Source organism: Symphalangus syndactylus, chromosome 12 (genome assembly GCF_028878055.3).
Source record: "Symphalangus syndactylus isolate Jambi chromosome 12, NHGRI_mSymSyn1-v2.1_pri, whole genome shotgun sequence".
Taxonomy (NCBI): domain Eukaryota; kingdom Metazoa; phylum Chordata; class Mammalia; order Primates; family Hylobatidae; genus Symphalangus; species Symphalangus syndactylus.
Genome location: NC_072441.2, coordinates 128,369,129 through 128,392,122, shown reverse-complemented (window position 1 = coordinate 128,392,122; position 22,994 = coordinate 128,369,129). Strand labels below are relative to the sequence as shown.

At 35.2% G+C, this 22,994-nt stretch overlaps 1 protein-coding gene across 8 annotated transcripts in view; it reads right to left on the bottom strand.

Annotated features, from left to right (window-relative positions):
- The window catches only part of AGBL4 (AGBL carboxypeptidase 4), a 1,484,537-nt gene that overhangs the window by 1,155,669 nt on the left and 305,874 nt on the right, over nt 1–22,994 (bottom strand). For all 8 annotated transcript variants that reach the window (XM_055255111.2, XM_055255112.2, XM_063627496.1 and 5 more), the window contains one exon: nt 21,108–21,232. In XM_055255111.2, coding sequence (XP_055111086.1) covers nt 21,108–21,232 — 125 coding nt within the window. The remainder of the gene's footprint in view (nt 1–21,107; nt 21,233–22,994) is intronic.

Here is a 22,994-nt window from a genome sequence, read left to right as displayed (position 1 = left end):
AGGGAAGATAATTTTATTCTTTCTCTGCTTAGGTTGTCATACACTTTGCTCATATTCCTTCTAAAAATGAAAACATACAGCCAGTCTGTGTGTTATACTGTTGCTTGTTCTTAGTAAATTGTTATTTTAACTGACTACCATTAAGAATTCACAAACATTTTGAAAACATTTATCAAATAAATAAATTATTACGTGTCATGTACATACAATATGTCAAAGATAGAGAATGATATTCATATGTCCTATTACCTTTATGACATGTTCACATCAATCCTATATACAGGTATTATTAGTCACATTTTGTACATAGAGCGGTGATACACATGTAATAAAGCTAAATTTTAAGTCAGGCCTGGCTAACCATAGATAGTGCCTATGCTCTTTCCATTAAGTAACATTGCATCTTAATAATAACAGCAAAAGATGTATAAGCCAAGAGATTAAGGGAATCATTTAAGAATGCTTAGTACATTGAGTGATATGCCATGGTTTTTACTGCTGTGTCTTTTACTATTCCATCTGCCAGGAATACTCTTTTTTTCTTTGTTTAAAGAATATCTATTATTTATCCTTTTAGACGAAACTCAATAGTAACAGTTAGGAAATATTACCTGGCACCTCCCAAAAGAGGCTATTGCTCTCTTCTCCTGACATACTCACATTGTATTCTACTTACTTAGTCTCTCTCTCTCTCTTGCAACTAACCTGAATGCCTTAAGGAGAACAACTACATCTTTATTCTTATATCTTTATAATCTCTGTAACCCCAATGTCTAGTCCAATCTCTAACCTATGCAGGGAAAATTTTTGGAAAATTTATTATAAATAGGTGTTGAATTTTGCCAATACTTTTTCTGCATCAGCTGATATGATCATGTGATTTTTTTCATCTTTAGCATATTTATATGATGGATTACAATCCTTCATTTATGAATGCTGAACCAGCTTTGTGCCACTGGAAAAAACCCCACTTAGTCTTGGTATATAATTCTTTTTATATATTGATAAATTCTCTTTACAAATATTTTGTTCATAAATTTTGCATCCATACTGGTCTGTAGTTTTACCTTTTTAATTTGCACTCCGTTCTCATTTTGGCATTGGAGCAATACTGAGCTCATAAAAGAAGGTGGAAAGTGTTTTGTTCTTCTCTATTTTCTGGAAGAGACAGTGCCATAAACTGAATTGTGACCCCCAAAAGTAGTATTTTGAAGACCTCTCAATGTGATGACATTTGGAGATGGGGCCTTAGGGAGGTGATTAGCTTTAGATGAGGTCATAAAGGTGGGGTCCTTATGTTGGGATCAGTACCCTTATAAGAAGAGACACTAGAGAGCTTGCTTGCTTTCTCCACAGTGTGAACACACAGCAAGAAGGTAACCAGGAAGAGACTCCTTATCAGAACTTAACCATGCTGGCACCCTGATCTTAGACTTCCATTCTCCAGAAGTGTAAGAAAATAAATTTCTGTTGCTTAAGCAACCTAGTCTATGATATTTTGTTATGGCACCTAAAGCTGACTTGGATAAAGAGTGTAGAGCTGATGCTAAATCTACTTTATATATTTGGTAGAATCCTCCAGTGAAACAATTAAAGCTTGTACACATCCTTTTTGAAAACGTTTTTATTTTTCTAAACTACAAATTCAATGTCCTTAACAGTTATAGAGCTATTCAAATTATATATTTCATGTTTTGTAACTTGTAGTGTTTGTACTTCTCAAGGAATTGTCTCATTTCATCTAACTTGCCAAATTTATGTGTGTAGGGCTATTCATATTACTCCTTTGTTATTTTATTGACATCTTCAGAGTCTATGGTGATATCTCCTATTTCATTCCTAATATTAATAATTTGTGTCTTTTTGTGTTTTCATCAGCCATACTGGAGGTTTTTATTTTATCATTTCTTTTGATCTTTTCAAAGAACCCGCTTTTGCTAGATTGATTTTCTCTACTGTTTTTCATTTTCAATCTCAATGATTACTCCAATTATTATTTCTTGCCTTCAGTTTGCATTGGGTTAATTTTTATCTTCTTTATATGACTTCTTTGAAGGAAGGAGCTTAGATTGCTGATTTTAGACTTTCTTCTTTTCTAATATAAGTATTTAGAACTATACATTGCCCTCTCAGTACTGGTTTAGATATCGGCCACAAATTTTGGTAAGTTGTATTTTCATTTTCATTCACTTCACTGTGTTTTTTAAATTTCATTGGGACTTTTAAAACCATAAATTATTTATAAATGCATTGTTTAGTTTACAAATGTTTGAAGATTTATTTTTATTTTTCTGTTATTGGCTTTTAGTTCCATTCACTGTGATCAAAAAACCCACTCTGCATCATTTCAATTATTTGGAATTTCCTAAAATTTGTTAAGGTGTACTTAATGTCCCAGGATATGGTATATCCTCTATATATGGGATATATAAATTGAAATTTCCCAAAATTTGTTAAGGTGTGCTTAATGTCCCAGGATATGGTATATCTTCTATTCAATGCCACAGTCATTTGAAAAAATTATTTATTCTCATATTGGGTGGAGTGTTCCATAAATGTTGATTGATGCCTGTGGGTTGATGGTACTCAATTTCTAAGTCGTTGATTATTTTACATCTAGATGTGCTACCAATTGTTGAGAGAGGGGTGTTGAAGTCTTCAGCTATTCTGAATTTATGTATTTCCTCATTCAGTTTTATTAGTTTTTGCTTCAAATACTTTTCAGCTTTGTTGTTTGATACATACACATTTAGAAGAAGATGCCTCCTTGGTGAATTGACATTTTTGTCATTACGTGAAGTGCTTCTCTGTCTCTGATAATTTTCTTTGTTCTACTTATTTGATATGCATATATATACTTCTGGTTTATTACAATCAATGTGTGTGTGTGCTTGTGTGTGTATGTTTGCATGTGTGTGTGTGAATCTCCATCATTTTACTTTCAATCTATCCATATCATAATATTTGAAATACATTTATTGTAGAAAGTATATAGTTGCATCTCTCTCTTTTACTTAGTCATGCTGCCAATTTCTGCCTTTTAATTGCTGTAAATAAGGCCACTTACATTTAATGTAATTATGCATATGTTAGGGCTTGATTCTATAATTTTGTTTAATTTTCTATTTGTTCTCTCTGCATTCATGTCTCCATTTACTTTTTCTGGCCTTTCTGTAGGTTAACTGAACTTTTCTTCTTTTAGAATTCTGTTTTGAATCATTCATAGTGTTTTTGAGTATATCTCTTTCATCAGCATGTAGTGGTTGCTCTAGGTAGCATACCATATATACATAACTTATCATAGTCTACTTTATCAACATTTAACAGTTTGAGTGAAGTATGCAGAAATTTTACATCTCTTTTAATCTCTTAATGCTCTACCATTTATAACACAATTACCTTAAATATTTCCTCTACATGCATTGAACTGCATTAGATGCTGTTCTACTTTTGTTTCAACTTTCAAACATAATTAAGAACAGAGTAGAAGAAACAATATTTTGGTTTTTTTTAATTCCTTCATGATGTTCCAAGATTCTTTCTTCTTCTTCTTTTTTTTTTTTTTTTTTTTTTCTGAGATGGAGTCTTGCTTTGTCACCAGGCTGGAGTGCAGTGGTACGCTCTCAGCTCACTGTAATCTCTGCCTCCCAGGTTCAAGCGATTCTCCTGCCTCAGCCTCCCGAGTAGCTGGGACTACAGGCATGCACCACCACACCCAGCTATTTTTTGTATTATTAGTAGAGACGGGGTTTCACCATGTTTTCCAGGATGGTCTCGATCTCTTGACCTTGTGGTCCACCTACCTCTGCCTCCCAAAGTGCTGGGATTACAGGAGTGAGCCATCACGCCCAGCCAGATTCTTTCTTTTATAATTTTCCTTTCCTTTTAAGAACTTCTTTTAGCTATTCTTGCTGCATGGCAACAATTTTATTAGCTTTCCTTCATTCATCTGAGAGTGCTTTGATTTTCTCTTCATTCCTGAAACATATTTTCACTGGATATAGAATTCTAGGTAGATAGGTATTTTCTATACCACTTGAAAATGTTATAGCACTTTATTGTGGGTTCCATGATCTCTTATTATAAATCCTCTATCTTTCAAATTTTTTTTCTCTATAAGTAAGCATTTTTTTCCTCTGTTTTCTTTCAAAAAGTTTTTTAATTTAGTTTTTGAAATTTGGCTATGATATGTCTTGCCATGGTTTTATTTGGGTTTATCCTGTTTTAAGTTTCACCCAATCTATAGGTTTATTTATTTCCTATGATTTAGAAATTTTCAGCCATTACTTGTATGAATGATTTTCAGCTCCAGTCTCTTTCTCCTTTGCTTCTGGAACTTCAATAACATGAATTTAGATCATTCCGTTGAATTCCCTGATGTTTCTGATGCTCTGTTGTTTTTCCTTTTTTTTTTTTTTTAAACTATTGTCCTCCTGTTGCTTGGAATGGATAATTGTAACATTCTACATTAATGTTCATTGACACTTTCCTTTGTCCTCCTCATTCTATTGAGCACATTCACTGAGTTTTTCTTTCATTTATTGTATTTTCCAGTTCTAAAATTTCCATGTGGTTGTTCTTTGTATCTTCTATTTCATTACTAAAACTGTGTTTTGCATTTGTTTTAAATGTGTAATAGTTTCTAAAAGAATTTTTATGATGGCTGCTTTAAAAAACCTCAGCAGATACTTCTGTGTCATCTTAATGTTGGTGTCTGTTTGTTATCTTTTGTGCTTCGAGTTGAGATTTCCCCAGTTCTTGCTATGACAGATTACTTTTAACTAAAATCTAAATATTTTTATATTATCTTATGAAATCCTGGATTTTATATCAATCTTGTGTTTTAGCAGTGTTCTTTTAACATTGTTCTAATGAAGAAAAGGGGAGGTTACCTCATTACTTCCAGGTATGGATAGAAGTCCAGATTCTCCACTTGCCTTCTATTGATACCAGAGGGATGAAGGGACCATGTTACTGTGAGGTAGAGGTTATCATTCAGTCTCCCCACTAGGCTTCCAGTAATAGCACTCTAGCGTCACATTGTTTTGCAAGTCCTCAAGTCCCCAGATGGCCTGCCTTCTTTATTCCACCTTTCAGAGTCTTCTTATGTTTTATATAAAATGTTCAGGGATTTAGTTGCATTTGCTAAGAAAACTAGGGAAAAATACGTCTACTACATCTTTCTGGAGCCATAATTCCAGCCTCTCTGATTTCACAGCAGAAAGTCATAAAACAGTGTTTCTACATTGCAAATTAAGGAAGCTACTCTGTTTCTACAATAATCTATTACATAAACTTCTGTGAGAGATCCTTTATTCCCTTTGCTGTTATAAATACTTTTGTGTTGGTCATTGGCTTAGCAAAGTAAAAGAGTAAATGCCATGCCTTTTTAATATGGAAGTTTTCCTCTACAATTTTCTGGAAATATGTGATGGTGAAAAGATTGTGCCTACCATTAAGCTGCAATTTTATTTAAATCAAGAAAGAAAGTGGCTTTCTCCTACCTTGGCCTCTGCCTACTAAAAAAGTACAGCAAACTATTTCTTTAAAAAAATAAACTGAGAATTAAGAATTTAATGTAATTATCTATTAATTTAAGAGTCAAGATTACTTTCCTTGATTAAAAAACATATAGGTGGGGCATGGTGGCTCATGCCTGTAATCCCAGCACTTTGGGAGGCCGAGGAGGGAGGATCACAAGGTCAAGAGATCGAGACCATCCTGGCCAACATGGTGAAACCCCATCTCCATTAAAAATACAAAAATTATCTGGGCGTGGTGGCACACGCTTGTAGTCCCAGGTACAGGAGGCTGAGGCAGGAGCATCGCTTGAATCTGGGAGGTGGAGGTTGCAGTGAGCCGAGATCATGCCACTGCACTCCAGCCTGGTGAAACAGTGAGACTTTGTCCCAAAAAAAAAAAAAAAACCATATAAATATGACATAAAGTTAATAAATTACTGACTCTCATTAATGATTGTGTAAGAAAGCTTTATCTACTATTGAAAAATATTGGCCTCTCATTTTTTATGCTTATTCAATGTAGGTCATTGTTATTGCTCACTCATCACAGATTTTTTAATACCTTACATGTTAGTAATCTATTCATTTATCTGTCAAACCTACTACTTCATACCAGAAGAAGGCCCTAGAGCAGGCTAACTTCATTGGTGTGTGAAATTTAACATTGTTCTAATGAAGAACTAGGGCCCACATTTGATTTAATCTTTTGATGTCACCACTTTGAAATTCTTCATGTTATTTAACAAGGGTTCCTGAATTTTCATTTTTCACTGGGCTTCACAAATTATGTAGCTGGACCTGTCCTAGGAAGACAAAATGAAAAAGACAAATTTTACCCTCATAGTCTCAGAGCAGAGACAGAAAATTTCATCATGGTATATTAAGTGCTATGATTGAAGAAGATATGATTGAAGAGACACAATGAGATATCTAACACAGTCAAGGGGCTCAGAGGAAGGTTCTACTTCACAATGTCTATGCTGAGTTCTAAAAGTTATCCTAGGTCTTAGACTGATGTTTGCTCTGGATTATCACAGACTGGCCATCCTCTTTACTGCTAATTTAGAAGTTCGCCAGAAGCATAGTTTATTAGTTTCAAGGTCACTAGGTGCATTTTCAATAAAAAAAAAAAAACATATTTAGCAGGCCTCTTGGTTCAGGCATAAATTCAGGCAAAAAAGGCACTGGCTAGAGAATTATATCAGCATGGGAAGAAAATCTCATTACCCCTAAAAAAACGGAGTCTTGATGTCCAAAAGGAGGCTATACCAGGGTGTCATTGCAGAGATAAAGGTTAAACACACTTGTTTTATCAACATATCCATTTTTTAAAGGCAGATATCATATTAAGTACTGCAGAAACCAAGATAATAGTAAGTAATAATAATAGTAGCTAACAGCCACAGGCACTCATTATATCTCAGCGCTAGCTATTCCAGTCCTCAGAAGAAGCTCTATTTCATAGAAATTTAAATAAGAAATTATTAAGTATCAGTCTCTAATAGAAGGTAGCTAAAAATCCATCAGGGAAAGGAACACATGACATATCAGGCGTAACATCATATGATAACCATGCTATGTTAGCATCAGCAATCGAAGCTGTGGGAGAATAGCCTGGAAGTAAGGAGAAGCTTCCCAAAAGGAAAGAGACTTTATCCATATCTAAAAGGTTTTGTGAGCTAGGCAAAGTGAGAAATACAGAAAGGCTTTCCAAATGAGGAAACGACATGAATAATGAATGAATCATCAAGAATGAATCCCAAATTTTTATTTGAGTAATTAAGTAGACAACAAATGGTACAATAAGTTAAAAAATAGGACTGCAAAAAGAGGAAAAACACTTGATGAAAATTTGCTGTTCAATACTGATGTGGAAGTGTTTGGTAGGCTGCTGGAAAGATGAATTACATTGCAGTGAAACTAAAGTTCAAGACTGAGGAGTAATCAGCATTTAGTTTATCATCCTGCAGAATGGCATAAGAAAGTTAGCTAAAATTCAAAGGTGAGCACAAGAGTAGGTCAGGCTACAAGTGGATTGAACCATTCTAGATTCATAATGGGGCATAATAAGAGCCTCTGACAGTTTATCTGGTTAGACTCTAAAGCTTTTCCCATATATCCAGCAAACCAAAGTCTATAAAGTTTCAGTGCCTTTTCCTCTTGATTTCATTGTTTTTGTTCTGCCAAAGCAAGTCTTAGACAACCCATAAAATTTTACATAAAATTTAAATATCAATCTCTCATTTCTTTGGCAGTAGATCAGCCAAAAACCCATAGCTTTAAGATTCATCTAGCCTAAGATGTTCTGTTTCTGGTACCCAGTTTCATTTGCATAAAGATCTTTTTCACTTTCTACATCTGTGTTTTATTTATATTGCAACAGCAATATTTATAAGTTTATGTCACAATAAGTTTCCAGTCTAAATTTGGGTTTTTAATTGTTCAGCAGTTAAAAAACCACACACCAAGGGTAAAAGAAAATCCAGCATGAAATTCCTCAATGTGAAGCTCATATTCGTTTTCTTCATAAACAAGTAACCATGTCATGTCACATCAATCAATGTTGATGTTAAAGCACAATAAAATGTGAAATATAACTACCCCATTCTAAGGCCAACTCTATAATCTTAATAAAAACGCAAAGACATGCTTTGCTTTATATAAATTGACAGCGTTATATGATTTAATTGTTTTTACCACTTATTTCATGATTAAATTGAAGTTTGGCTATCATAACAGGTTTATGATATTTATTTGACTAAGATGAGTTTTTCCAATTTAAGGCAGCTTTAAGGACTGGATCAAGTATAGTGTTCTCTTTGAAACCTACTTTTATCTATTTCCTGACACCCAGCCCAAATAAAAGTGATAAACTTTCATTTTTATTTTTTCCTTTTAACTTTTATTTTAGGTTCTGGGGGTACATGTGCAGGTTTGTTACATGGGTAAACTGCATGTGGCTGGGATTTCATATACAAATTATTTCATCACATAAGTAGTAACCATACTACTCAATGGGTAGTTTTTTGAACCTCACCCTCCTGCCACCTTCCACTCTCAAGCAGACCCTGGTGCTTATTGTTCCTTTCTTTGTGTCCACATGTATTCAATATTTAGCTCCCAATTATAAGTGAGAACATGTGGTATGTTGTTTTCTGTCCCCATGTTAATTCACTTAGGATATACCCACGTTGCTGCAAAGGGCATGCTTTCATTCTTTTATGGATGCACAGTAGTTGTGTATACATACCACATTTTCTTCAATCCACGATTTTTTTCAGTTCACCATTGATGGGCATCTAGGTTGATTCCATGTCTTTGCCATTGTGAACAGTATTGGAATGAACATATGTGTGCATGTGTCTTTATGATAGAAGGATTTATATTCCTTTGGGTATGTAACCAGTAATGGAATTGCTGGGTCAAATGGTAGCTCTGTTTCAAGTTATTTGAGAAATCATCAACCTGCTTTCCACAATGGCTGGACTAACTTACGTTCTCACCAGCAGTGTATAAGTGTTCCCTTTTCTCCACAAACTTGCCAGTATCTGTTATGTTTTGACTTTTTAATAGTAGCCATTCTGACTGGTGTGAGATGATATCTCATAGTAGTTTCAATGTGCATTTCTCTAATGATCAAGGATGTTGAGCATTTTTTCATATGCTTGTTGGCCCTTTGTATGTCTTCTTTTGAGAAGTGTCTTTTCATCTTTGCTCATGTTTTAATCAGGTTGTTTTTTGCTTGTTGATTTGTTTAAATTCCTTATCGATTCTGGAATTCAGACCATTGTCAAGTGCATAGTTTGCAAATATTTTCTTCCATTTTGTTTGTTGTCTGTTTACTCTGTTGATGGTGTATTTTGCTATGCAGAAGTTCTTTAGTTTAATTAGGTCCCATTTGTCAATTTTTGTTTTGGTTGCAATTGCTTTTGGAGTATTTGTTAATAAAATCTTTACCATGATCTATATCCAGAATGGTATTTTCCCTAGGTTTTCATCTAGGATTTTTATAGTCTTAGGTTGTACATTTAAGTGTTTAATCTATTTTGAGTTGATTTTTATATATGGTGAAAGGAAGGGGTACAGTTTCAATCTTCTGCAGATGGCTAGACAGTTATCCCAACACCATTTATTGAACAGGGAGTACCATCCCCAGTGGTTGTTATTGTCATCTTTGTTGAAGATCAGATGGTTATAGATATGTGGCTTTATTTCTGGGTTCTCTAATGAGGACCCCCACCATGGCCCCACTGAAGTTCTTTTGCCAGCACCCTCCATGGGAATGTTGTTGCCGGTGGATGGGGAACACCTTGGCTCCTCCAGCACAGTAAGTGCTTAACCTTGACGAGCCAGAGAACAATGCCATTGGCCTAGTTCCAGCCCCTCAGGGCTAAAGCATGCAGCCCAGGAGTGCTGACCTCAGTCTTGGCCCCCTGAAATCATCCCATGAAACAAAGTCAGTCATAATCAAAGCCAATTCATAATCACAAAAACCGAAAACATCTATATAATCCCTTAAGTGGATAAACAAATTGTGGTAGGATTTGCCACTTCTAAAAATACTTTGTTTACTTGCTCGTATCTATTGTCTTTATTCACATAATAGAAAATAAGCTTCTCCAGAACAGAAGAACCTTATCTGTCTTATTCAATGCTGATTCCTGAATGCCTAGAACAGTATCTGGCACACACAATAAGTATTTATTGAATATAAATAATAAGAAAGTAACATTTATGGAAAGCTTTCTACATGTTAGGCAAAACTGCAATTGTCCTGTATGTATTATCTCAGGTAGGTAGGAAACTGAAACAGAGGGAGTATAAAATAATTTGCCCAGGTGACACAGTAAATAGTTGAAGTAGAATACCAGCCCTGGCAGTCTGACTCCAAAGCTTGAGCTTAATCCAAATGAATAAATGTTAGAATGGCATTACAGGAAAAATACAGCAAAATTCATGGAAGTATGAAACAACATGGTTGCTGTAGGGAACTACAAGAAGGTCAATAAGTATGTAAGTCAAAAGCAAACTGGATGAGAACTAGATCATGAATGGTACCACATGCCAGGCTAAGAAGTTTGGACTTTACCCTAAAGGTAATAGAGGGGTATTTAAGGCATTTAGCAGTGGAGTGGCAAGGTTAAATTTGCACTTTACATACAATGCTCCAGCTTCAGTGTGAAGGATGAACTTAAATTGCATGAGACCCTGGACAAAACCACAGTTGGAAGACAACTGCCATAGTCCAAACAATATATGTAAATAGATTAAACTTGAATGGTTGTAGCAGAGATAGAAAGGCACAGATAAATTTAGGAAGTGACTCTAAAAGTGGTAAAGTAAGGAAACAAATTTGATTTTGTCATTTGTAATATGAACTTAATAATAGGAATAGTTACTAGGTTTATTATCAATCCCCAGAAACTTAAAGTTATCTCTGTAAAACAACAGAAGCCGACTTGAAAGAATAAAAATATGGGCAGAACACAATGGTTCATGTCTGCAATCCCAGCACTTTAGGAGGCTGAGGGGGACAGATCACTTGAGCTCGGGAGTTCAAGGCCAGCCTGGGCAACATAGTGAAACCTCATCTCTACAAAAATACAAAAAAGTAGTCCAGCATGGTGGTGCACGCCTGTAGTAGTATCAGCTACTCAGGAGGCTGATGCAGGAGGATTGCTTGAACCCAGGAGGCAGAGGTTGCAGTGAGCCAAGATCATGCCACTGCACTCCAGCCTGGATGACAGAGTAAAAGCCTATCTAAAAAATAAAAATACAAGTATGTTCATGTTTGCCATACCTACACTAAAACTGAAATAATAAAGTACATATGCAAATTCGTTAAGCTAACCATATCCTCCATATATTGAATACAACACTTTCTTCTGAATGTTTTCTATTTTTAATTTTTATGGGCACATAGTGGGTATATATGTTTATAAGGTATATGAGCTATTTCGATAAAGGCATACAATGTATAATAATCACATCAGGGTAAACGGGGTATGCATCCCTGAAGCACTTATCTTTTGTCTTATAAGCAATCCAATTATACTATATTAGTTATTTTAAATGTACAATTAAATTATTATTGACTATAGCCAATCTGTTGTGATAGCAAATACTAGGTCTTATTCATACTTTCTATTATTATACCCACTTCCACACCCTCCCCACCACAATCATGCCACTACAATTCCCAGCCTCTGGTAACCATCCTTCTACTCTCCACCTCCATGAGTTAAATTTAATTTTTAGCTATTTAGCTAATTTTAGCTACCACAAAAACAGAGAGCATGTAAAGTCTGTTTTTCTGTGCAGGGCTTGTTTCACTTAACATAATGGCCTCCAGTTCCATCCATGTTGTTGCAAATGAAAGGATCTCGTTCTTTTTTATGGCTGAATAGTACTCCGTTGTGTAGGTGTACCATTTTTCTTTATCCATTCATCTGTTGACAGACACTTGAGTTACTTCCAAATCTTGCCTATGGTGAATAGTGCTGCAATATACATGACATTGCAAATATATCTTCAATATACTGATTTCCTTTCTTGGATATATACCTAGCAGTGAGATTTTTGGATCATTTGGTAGCTCACAGATTTTTGAAAAAGGTCCAAAACTGTTCTCCATAGTGGTTGTGTTAATTTACATGCCCACTCACAGTGTATGAGGGTTCCCTTTTCTCCATATCCTCGCCAGCATTTGTTATTGCCTGTCTTTTGGATATAAGCTATTTTAACTGAGATGAGATGATATCTAATTATGGTTTTGATTTGCACTTCTCTGATTATCACTGATGTTGAGCACCTTTTCATATGCTTGTTTACCATTTGTATGTCTTCTTTTGAGAAATGTCTGTTCAGAACTTCTGCCCATTTTTAAATCATATTATTTGATTTTTTTCCTATTACTTGAGTTCCTTATATATTCTGATTATTAATCCCTTGTCAGGTGGGTAGAGTTTGCAAATATTTTCTCCTATTGTGTGAGTCATCTTTCACTTTGTTCATTGCTTTCTTTGTTGTGCAGAAGCTTTTTAACTTGATATAATCCCATTTGTCCATTTTTGCTTTGGTTGCCTATGTTTGTGGAGTATTACTCAAAAAATCTTTGCCCACGCCAATGCCCTGGAGAGTTTCCTCCATGTTTTCTTTTAGTAGTTTCATAGTTTGAGGTCTCAGATTTAAATCATTAATCTCTTTTAATTTAACTTTGTAGATAGTGAGAAACAGGAGCCTAGTTTCATTCTTCTGCATGTGGATATCCAGTTTTCCTAGCAGAATTTATAGAAGTGACTGTCCTTTCCTCAATGTATATTCTTGGCACTTTTGTCAAAAAGGAGTTCACTGTAGATAATATGGATTCTTTTCTGAGTTCTCTATTCTGTTCCATTGGTCTATGTGTCTGCTTTTATGCCAGTACCATGCTGCTTTGGTTACTAGAGCTCTGCAGTATAATTTGAAGTCAAGTAATGTGATTCCTCCAGTTTTGTTATTTTTGCTCAGGATAGCTTTGGTTCTTCTGGGTCTATTGTGGCTCTATATAAATTTTAGGATTTTTTCTATTTCTGTGAAGAATGTCATTGGTATTTTGATAGAGATTACATTCAATCTACGGACTGCTTTGGGTAGTGTGGACATTCTAATAATGTTGATCCTTCTAATCCATGAACATGGAATATCTTTCCTTTTTTTCTGTCCTCTTCAATTTCTTTGATCAATATTTTATAGTCTTCTATAAACGAGAGCTTTCAGTCCTTTGGTTAAGTTAATTCCTAGGTGTTTAATTTTATTTTTGGCTACTGTAAATGGGGTTACTTTTCATGATTTGAGAAGACTGACTCCAATTTTGAAAGAAGTTCTGCTGTGAGTAAAATGCTATTAGACAGCTTCACCTACTACAGAAATCTTTCATGAGTTAACTGATGAAGTCAACTGATGTGGTATACCTCATTGCTGTCTTATTTTAAGAAATTGCCACAGTCACCCCAACCTTCAGCAATAGCACCCTGATCAGTCAGCAGCCATGAACATCAATGCAAGACCCTTCATCGGCCAAAAAGATTAAGACTCACTGAAGCCTCAGATGAATATTAACTTTTTTTGCAATAAAGTATTTCTTAATTAAGGTATACACATTGATTTTAGACATAATGCTATTGCACATTTTATAACATAGTGAGCATAACTTTTATATGCAGCAGGGAAACAAAAAATTCATGTGACTCACTTTATTGTGATATTCATTTCATTGCTGTGATCTTGAACCAAACCCACAATATCTCTGAAGTATGCCTGTATGTTAAAAGGTTCACAGTCATTCCTTTTAGGTAGGAGGATTATGTGTTTGAGTTTTTTTCTTGCTTGCTTTCAATACTTAGCTATATTCCCCAAATTTGCTACAGTAAGCATTTCTACAGTGACTACCTAGGCACAAATCCTGTATAAACCACTTACTAATTGTATGATCTTCAGCAAGTTATTCATCCTTTCTTTGTCTCAGTTCCTTTCAGCTTCTTCAGCTGTAAAATGGGGGTCAGGATACTAATAATGGTACTTACTTCAAAGAACTGCTTTGAGGAATAAATGAATGAATTAATATAAAGGGCTTAGAACACTACTTATGACACTGAAGTGTTCCGTAAATTTTGGCTATTAATATAATAAGTTGAATGACAGAGAAAATGAGAACCTGTGTTATATTTCCTGCTAGTATTAGAAGCATAGTAATATTAATAGATAACATTTGCTGCACAGTTCTTATGTACCAGGCATTAAATTTAGTGTTTTATCTGCATCATCCCATGTGTTTCTTACATCAACCCTATTAGGTACTATTAACCCCATTGAATAAATATAGAAATTAATAATTTAAATAGACAAATAGTTCAATAACTTTCTCAAGGTCACAGAAGCAGTAAGTGGAAGAGCTAGGCCTGGAGTGTATGTCTAACAAAAAGTCTGTATTCTTAACTAGTACATTTTGCTTGATGATGATGATGATGAGCATCAATAACAGGTTTTGAAAATAGGTGGAGGAGGAGGTGAAGGATAAACAGGAGAAAAGGAAGGATGAAAAGGAATAAGGGCAAAAAACCTGTTTTAGTAGCAGTTTCCTAGTAGTAATCTGCTGTGGTGGTGGTTTTTGTTCTTGCTGCTGTTGTTGCTATAGTTTGAATGAGAAAGCAACTTTACTTCATTCTGAGGTCTAGGCAGACGTCCAGTCTCAGAACTTCTGAAATTGCTTCTTGGTGGTGGTGGCCTTGGTGACCTTAGCATGTTGAAGTGCACTATCTTCCTCAAGGGCTAGCAACTTGTCCACCATGATGATGTTGCTGACCTGGATGTCCTTGAAACAGAGGAACAGGTGTGCAGAAATGTTCTTGGGGTGTTTCTTGTAGGATTGCACTTGTGGATGTAGTGGAGATAGTCCTGGTGGATGACAATGGTCCTCTGCATTCTCATATTGGCCACTATGACAGACAGGATACTGTTGGGGTGTTTTAATAAGAACAATGGCCATCAAGTATTGAGTCCCTATTGTCTACCAAACACTATGGTAGTTGTGATGGTTAATACTGAGTATCAACTTGATTGGATTGAAGCATACAAAATATTAATCCTGGGTGTGTCTGTGAGGATGTCGTCAAAGGAGAGTAACATTTGAGTCAGTGGGCTGGGAAAGGCAGACCCACCCTTAATCTGCGAGGGCACAATGTAATCAGCTGCCAGCAGGGCTAGAATACAAGCAGGCAGAAAAATGTGAAAAGAGAGACTGGACTAGTTTCCCAGCTTGCATCTTTCTCCCTTGCTGGATACTTCCTGCCCTTGAACATCGGACTCCAAGTTCTTCAGTTTTGGAACTCAGACTGGCTTTCCTTGCTCCTCAGCCTGCAGATGGCCTATTGTGGGACCTTGTGATCGTATGAGTTAATACTTTAATAAACTCCCTTTTATATAATCATCAGATCTCGTGAGACTTAGTCACTGTCATGAGAACAACATAGGAAAGACCTGCCCCCATGATTATCTTTCACCAGGTCCCCCACACAACACATGGGAATCAAGATGAGCTTTGGGTGGGGACACAGCCAAACCATATCAGTAGTCTCTTCTTTACTTAACATTGTCTTCTTTAATTTTCACAAGACCCCTATGAATTAGTATTATTACTTTCATTTTACAGATGAGAAAACTGAGGTACCAAGAGATTATTTAAACTGATCACAGGTAAAACAGCTCATAAGTAAGAGTCAGAAATATAAACCAAAATTGGTTTAAATCCATTGTCTGTGCTAATTCCACTGTGATATGCTGCCTTTGTGGACTGCTGATTTTGGCCATGGCCAGGATGAAATTTCAGAGCCTGAATTCTCCAAAATGGAGACTAAAGAAGCAGCAAACTGGCCAGACATGGTGGCTCATGCCTGTAATCCCAGCACTTTGGGAGGCTGAGGCGGGTGGATCATGAGGTCAGGAGATCGAGACCATCCTGGCTAGCACGGTGAAAACCCGTCTCTACTAAAAATACAAAAAATTAGCCGGGCATGGTGGCAGGTGCCTGTGGTCAGAGCTGCTCAGGAGGATGAGGCAGGAGAATGGCATGAAACTGGGAGGCAGAGCTTGCAGTGAGCCAAGATCGCGCCACTGCACTCCAGCCTGGGCGACAGAACAAGACTCTGTCTCAAAAAAAAAAAAAGGCAGCAAACTTTCTCAGAATCTTAAAGTGAAATTTAAACACATCTATGTAAAAGTGTGTATGTGTGCATGTGTATGTTTAAACTACATTACTTCTTATAGTAATCCAAGAAATACTATATTGTTAAACAAACACTTCTTTTTTTAAAATCTCCTATTACATACATCAGACGACAATCTATTGGCACTCCCAGGTAAAACAGGTTGATGAATTGAGAAAAGGAGTCAAAATAATAACTCTGTCTGTTTTGATGTCTCATGTTATTGCTGGAATGCAATTAATTTATGACTAGAGGCCTGAGACATTGCATCATATCCCATTTATCTGTGTGAAGTTTCAAAACAAGTGAGGAAAAAGTAACAATTTATTATGGATTTCTGAGCACTGGAGTTTATAAAACAAAGCAAGAAATTCACATAAAGGAATCTTATTCACTGCTGATAGGACAGCAAAATAGTATAAACTTTCTGGCATCAATTTAGATATATGTGTAAAGAGTCTTTAAAATGTTCATATCCCTTTGCCTATCAGTTCCTCTCATAGAAATTTATCCTAAGGAAGCAAAATAAAATTTTGGTAACATTTCCTGCATCAAGATGTTCACTACATTGTTACTTATAACAACAACAAATGGAAAATAATCTTTATGACCAAGAATAAAGAGCTATTAATATAGCCATATTTACCAAACTTTTGATAACAGAAAATTGCCTGTGATAATATTTAGGTTCTTTAGAAGCAAAACATGAAAATTTATATACAGTACAAATTTAATTATGCTCCAAGATAGAAAATAAATAAGTTTAGAAATAAATACGCCAAAAAAATTAACAGTATTTGCTTCCAGTTAGTAAACTTGTAATTTGTGTGTGTGTCAGGGGGTGCTTTTTCTCTGCTTCAAATAATTATATTTCCCAAATTTACTACATTGCACATTGACTATTTTTACAATAAAAATGGGAAAAATAACTTCAAAAAGATAAAAAAAACACAAAAAAGAAATAAAGCTTAATCAATCCAAGCATAACATTTTATTTTCTCTTATTGGCTGAACTTTTAGCATATTTAAATAGGAAGATTTACTTTCATATCACACAAGTGCTCTCAGCTGCATTAATACATTTCCACTAAGAATATTTAATATCAGTTTTTTAGAGAGAAAATCACCTTGTCATAAAGGAATTTGGACATTTAGTTTTCATTGATTCTTGCAAATGCACTATTGAGCAACTACTTTTAGGGGTTAATATATCAGTCCTGGGATACAACACCATATGTTGAAAGCTTTTATTATTTCCTAGAAACATCAAGAAATATAACGCAAAAGCTAGACCTGTTTATACAATATATTTGACGCTGCAATTTTTAAAATTTATTTAATGGAGTCAGCCTGCAATGACTAATACATATATGTTTTTTTGCCTGCTAGTAGTACCAAGACCTAAATAACGTTCTTGACTAGATTACACTTATGCAGGTCTCATTTTAATGGAAATTTGAGAGATGAAAAAAAGATTATAGAAAGAGATGCTATAAAAACAGACCTCACAAGTCAAACTTCATAGTAAAACTATTTTCTTTAATGTAGACTACCATGAAAACAAATATACTGTGAGCTAGAGATATATATTGTGTCTTTCCTGCAAATCTTTATGCCTTCTTAAGAGAGAGTTTCCATAATGTGATTACAGTTGATGAGGCAATGGCCCACAGTAAGAGGCTGATAAAAGCATCAGGCTCCAGGAAACCAGATAAACATGTTCATGATTTCTATTTGGAACAAGGATAAGATAGCACTCTATATGCAGACAGAACCCAGAGACAGGGAAAATATTGGTCTCTTCAACTTTAATAAATATGCATCCACAAAACAGACCCAACTCTCTTATAAGAATAACCCTTTAAAAAACATTCATGTTACTTGCTTAATTAATTGATAGATAAGATTGCAAAAGAGGCTGTATAGCTTTGACATGTAATAAGTAAGTTATAACACTCTGGCAGAGACATTTTGAACAACAAAAAGAACATCCTCATAAACAAACTAGAAGAGCAAAGAACATTGTATGAGAAACTTGTCCAAAAGGCTATCTCAAGTAGTTTAACTGAAGGAACACATTTTTCCTCTCTTATCATCTCACCCCTCTAGTCCTCCTTGTATAAGCTGTATAAAGATAATCTTTATAGACACTTAAGTGAAAGAAAAACTGGGCCAGGAATTTAATGTGACCCAAAGTTAAAGAAACAGTATAATTTCAGAGCTTTTGCTAAATCTCTTTTTAGCAAAGACCACAATGAGGATAGATGATTCTCTTGTTTGAAAAGTAATTGGCCCCACTTCTTAGGAGTTAGTGGGTTCCTGGATCCAGCAGGCAAGCTGAGGGATGTGCTATGAAAAAAAAAGAGGAAAAGAATAATTCCCTTTATGAATTTAGAAATCATGGCAGATTATACTGCTTTTAAGAAAATGTTTTCCTAAGCCAGGCGCGGTGGCTCACGCCTGTAATCCCAGCACTTTGACAGGCTGAGGCGGGCAGATCACAAAGTCAGGAGATCGAGACCATCCTGGCTAACATGGTGAAACCCCGTCTCTACTAAAAACACACAAAAAATTAGCCGGGCGTGGTAGTGGGCGCCTGTAGTCCCAGCTATTCAGGAGGCTGAGGCAGGAGAATGGCGTGAACCTGGGAGGGAGGCAGAGCTTGCAGTGAGCCAAGATGATGCCACTGCACTCCAGCCTGGGCGACAGAGCAACACTGTCTCAAAAAAAAAAAAAAGAAAGAAAGAAAATGTTTTCCTTCCTTCATATGAGTTGACTACACTGCTTCAGAATTATTGTTTGTTTTCCAGAGGTATGTGTTTGTGACAACCATAAGTTGCTGATATGAGACAGAACATTAACAAAAGAATGAGAGAGGTAATGAAGAAAATAGGGGTCCCAAATATGAAGTGAAAGACTCAGTCTAGTACATGTGACTAAAGCCTCCTATTGTGGATTACATTCTCTAGATTCAGTAACACAGACTTTGGAAAATATACTTTAAGGATTATTGATTGTCTTAGTGGAACAAGTAGGACAATCCTAGAATCAGGTGAACCCCTGAAGGTAAAGAGAGGGTTTTCCTAAGATAAGGAGAAAGGGAATGCCTACTGTTACTGTGGAAAACTGAAAAGGGAACTCTGCCATAGGAGAGTAAATAAAACCAAAAAGCAAAGTTAGGAACTAAAGTTTGTCCTTAAGAGGCTCTCTGTGTGTGGTGTAACTTTTTCTCCCTTGTCCTAACATTCTGAGACAAGTCAGATTTAGCAAATAATGTTCAGGGCTCTTCCCTAGATTTGATTACTTCCTGTTAGCCCCTAAACTTTAGTAAATATTGCATACACTCAGTCTTGTGTCCATGGTGTTGTACAAAATTAAAGTATCAAAGTAAAGTGGCTATATTTGCACCCCCTTTTTGCTGAAGCTAGCTGCCAGGAATAATATTGTATAGGAGGCTCAAAGTCCCTAAATTATAGACACTGGCCACTGTCTGACACACAAGTCAAGTTGCCGTTGAGATAAAATGATGAGAAGCAAGCAATCAGGGGATAGAGCAAGCAGAATGGATTGACCCAGGAGAAGCTAAACTCCCTAGGAGAAGCTAAACTCCCTACTTTTTCCCAAATATACTAGCAAAAGACAACATAAAGTAAGAAGGTAGATGTTGGATTGCAGGACTATGCTTTCAACTGCTTAAAACAATAATAATCTCACTATGTGTACAAAGTTTGTACAGAGTCTTCCATGATCAGTTGTCTCAATATAACGGAATAGTAACTGATATCTTATGATTTGAGTTTTATTAATGTTTATTCAAGCATGTTTTTAGTTCTCTTTATTTTCATCAATACTCTCTCTCATGAAAAATAGGATTCAAAAGTATTATAAAAACGTGCCCTATTAAAAAAATGTAGCTGAAGAAATTATGGTTAAAAGCAGTTTAATATGCTCGAAATACAAGTTGAGAATCCCTCATCTGAAAATCGAAAATCTAAAATGCTCCAAAATCCAAAACTTTTTGAGCACTGAAGTGATGCCACAAATGGAAACTAATAGTTTTTCATGGACAAAATTATTCAAAGTATTGTATAAAATTACTTCCAGGCTATGTATACAAGATGTATATGAAATATAAATGAATTTCATGTTCAGACTTGGGTACCCTCCCCAAGATATCTCGGTATGTATTATATATGCAAATATTTCAAACTCTGAAAAAAAAACTGAAACACTTCTGGTCCCATGCATTTAAGATAAGGTCTACTCAACTTGTAAAAGGAAAGTCAGTACACAGAAGCACAAGCAAAAATATTTTCCAGAATCACTAGAGAGGGCTGTAAATATGGTTCCGAGTTTCCCAGCAGCCAAGCAAAGGGAAAATAGGATGAGTTACAAGAATCATATTGTCTTAAAGATATAAACACCCTGTTGTACAGAAGAAAAGCTTTTCTTTTGAAACGGAGACTTGTGAGAAATGTTTCTCACAGATCTTTATAAAGAACAGACAATAGAGAACAATACCCTTTGTAAACATAATAGCAAGTCTCTTCCAGTGTTTCCTTATAGTGTCCCTCAAGAAATCCTAACATATCATGCTAATGCTTCAATCAGAAAGGAACACTTTATTCTCAGATGAAATATTTGTATTATTTAAAAACCATCAGATAACAAAAGTCAACATATTGTACCTATTTCTCTGTATCTCTTGAACCAAAACTGTATCATTGCTGTGGATAAACAAGAATATATTCTTAATATAGTCATTATTCTGATATTTCTAAAAGAAGACAAAAGCATATTATTCTTACCAAAACCACCTGAAGGTATCCACTATTTACCTCACCTGTGATTCTTTCACATTTTCAACAGTAAAGTTGAACCAGACTCGGAAGCGTGGATTACAGGTGTCCGGTCTAATGAACAGATCATACTCAAACTCAGAGACCTGGTCCACCCGGCCCAGGTTACCTGGTAATAAAAATTAAGAGAATTGTGTTTTAATAGAAGTTCATGCAGCTCAATGGTACACACATTTAAATATTATGCTCTCTGATAGTGGCATTTGTCAACATTCAGTACTTGAAGGTTCAGTGTTCACAATCCATAGGGCTGCCAAGTCTGAATGCAGCCCAGAGTAAGAAAAGCTTTCAGCTAGGCCAGGCTGTGGTGCAAGCTTCTCTCTCTGGCCCTTCTGACCCAGATCCTTTTATGTTACAAGTGTCTTTGACAGACCAGGATATTATATAAAGCCTGTGGTAAGCCCCTATAAACCAAGAGAAGAATGGCAAACTTTGGTTTCTTACTTAGAAAAGTGAGGATGATAATACCTTATGTATTTTGTATTAAGCTTCATTGTATACAAACTACCTGTAATATATTGGATCTTGTTTAATTTTTACAACAGGCAAATGTGGTTTGTACTGAGCTTCTTATATCCTAAACTTCTATCAGAATATGTTAAAGAATATGTAGAGTAAGGTTTTAAACAAAAAAATTAGAATTGCTACATAAGAATAACACAATCATGAAACTTAATTTCCACTTTCTCCATCAACAGAACTAACAGTTATATAAAAAATGTGTAAATTTAGGTGTTATCTCCATTTTCCGTATTGTCTCTCCTTTTTCTCACTGATATTCTAATGAGCAGTGAATTGTTAGAGAGGCAACATATTTGTTACACAATGGTACTGAATTTGGAGTCAGAAGAACTAGTTTAGTTTTAGTTCTGGAACTAACTAAGCAACTTTAGACAATTCACTTAACCTCTTCCAACATCTGTTTCCTCAACTATAAAGTTGCAATCATATTAATAGACACATGAAAATTTATTTCTATGCCAACTACTATGAACACTACTTGAAATTAAGATACACAATTTATATGAATATTAAGTTTTGATAGAAAATTAAGGTTTTCTGAGCATTTCTACATGCCACATACTGTCCTAAATGCTAAATGAACTAAACTATTTGATCCTCACAACAACTCCTATGAGGTAGAGACCATTACTATCCCCATTTTACATCTGAGAAAAGCAAGGTACAGAGAACTTACCCAAAGTTATATAGCAAGTAAACAAGTAAAAGTCACATTTGGGATTTGAATTCAAGCAACCTGGCTCTAACCACTAGACAATATAGCTGTCTACCTAACAGAGCTGGTAGGAATAATAAACAAATAATATAAATTGAAAGCACATGATAAGTGGTAAGGCTTAATAAAATTACTATTTTTAAAATAACAAGCAGTTGAAAAGGTACTTTTTTCCCTCTAAAAGTTCATGATCTAAAAATTAAATATTAATATTCACTTCAATATTCAAAGGAATGCAGATTTTCATTTTGTTCTTCATAGTAAAACAGTATAAATGGGTTTTGATAAACAATAACATCTTAAAATTACTGTGGCATATAGTGTCCAATAATAATGTACCATATGTGTCTAGAAATTTATAGTTACAAAATGATTTGACATCTTTTATATTATTAAATCCTCACCATGTCCCAGTGATAGGTAAATTGAAACCCAAAAATGTTTAGTGCTTGCTTAAGTTCATGTTTTAAAGCACAAGGGTGAGACCATAATTTAAAGACTTCTGATTTCATTGTGTTTTTCTTTCAGAATCTACCATAGCTACAACCAATTCATTTATTAAGCCATTTAATCAGTAATTCATTCAAAAGGCACTATGCTTTGTGTTATAAAAGAGACTAGATAGTATCGAACA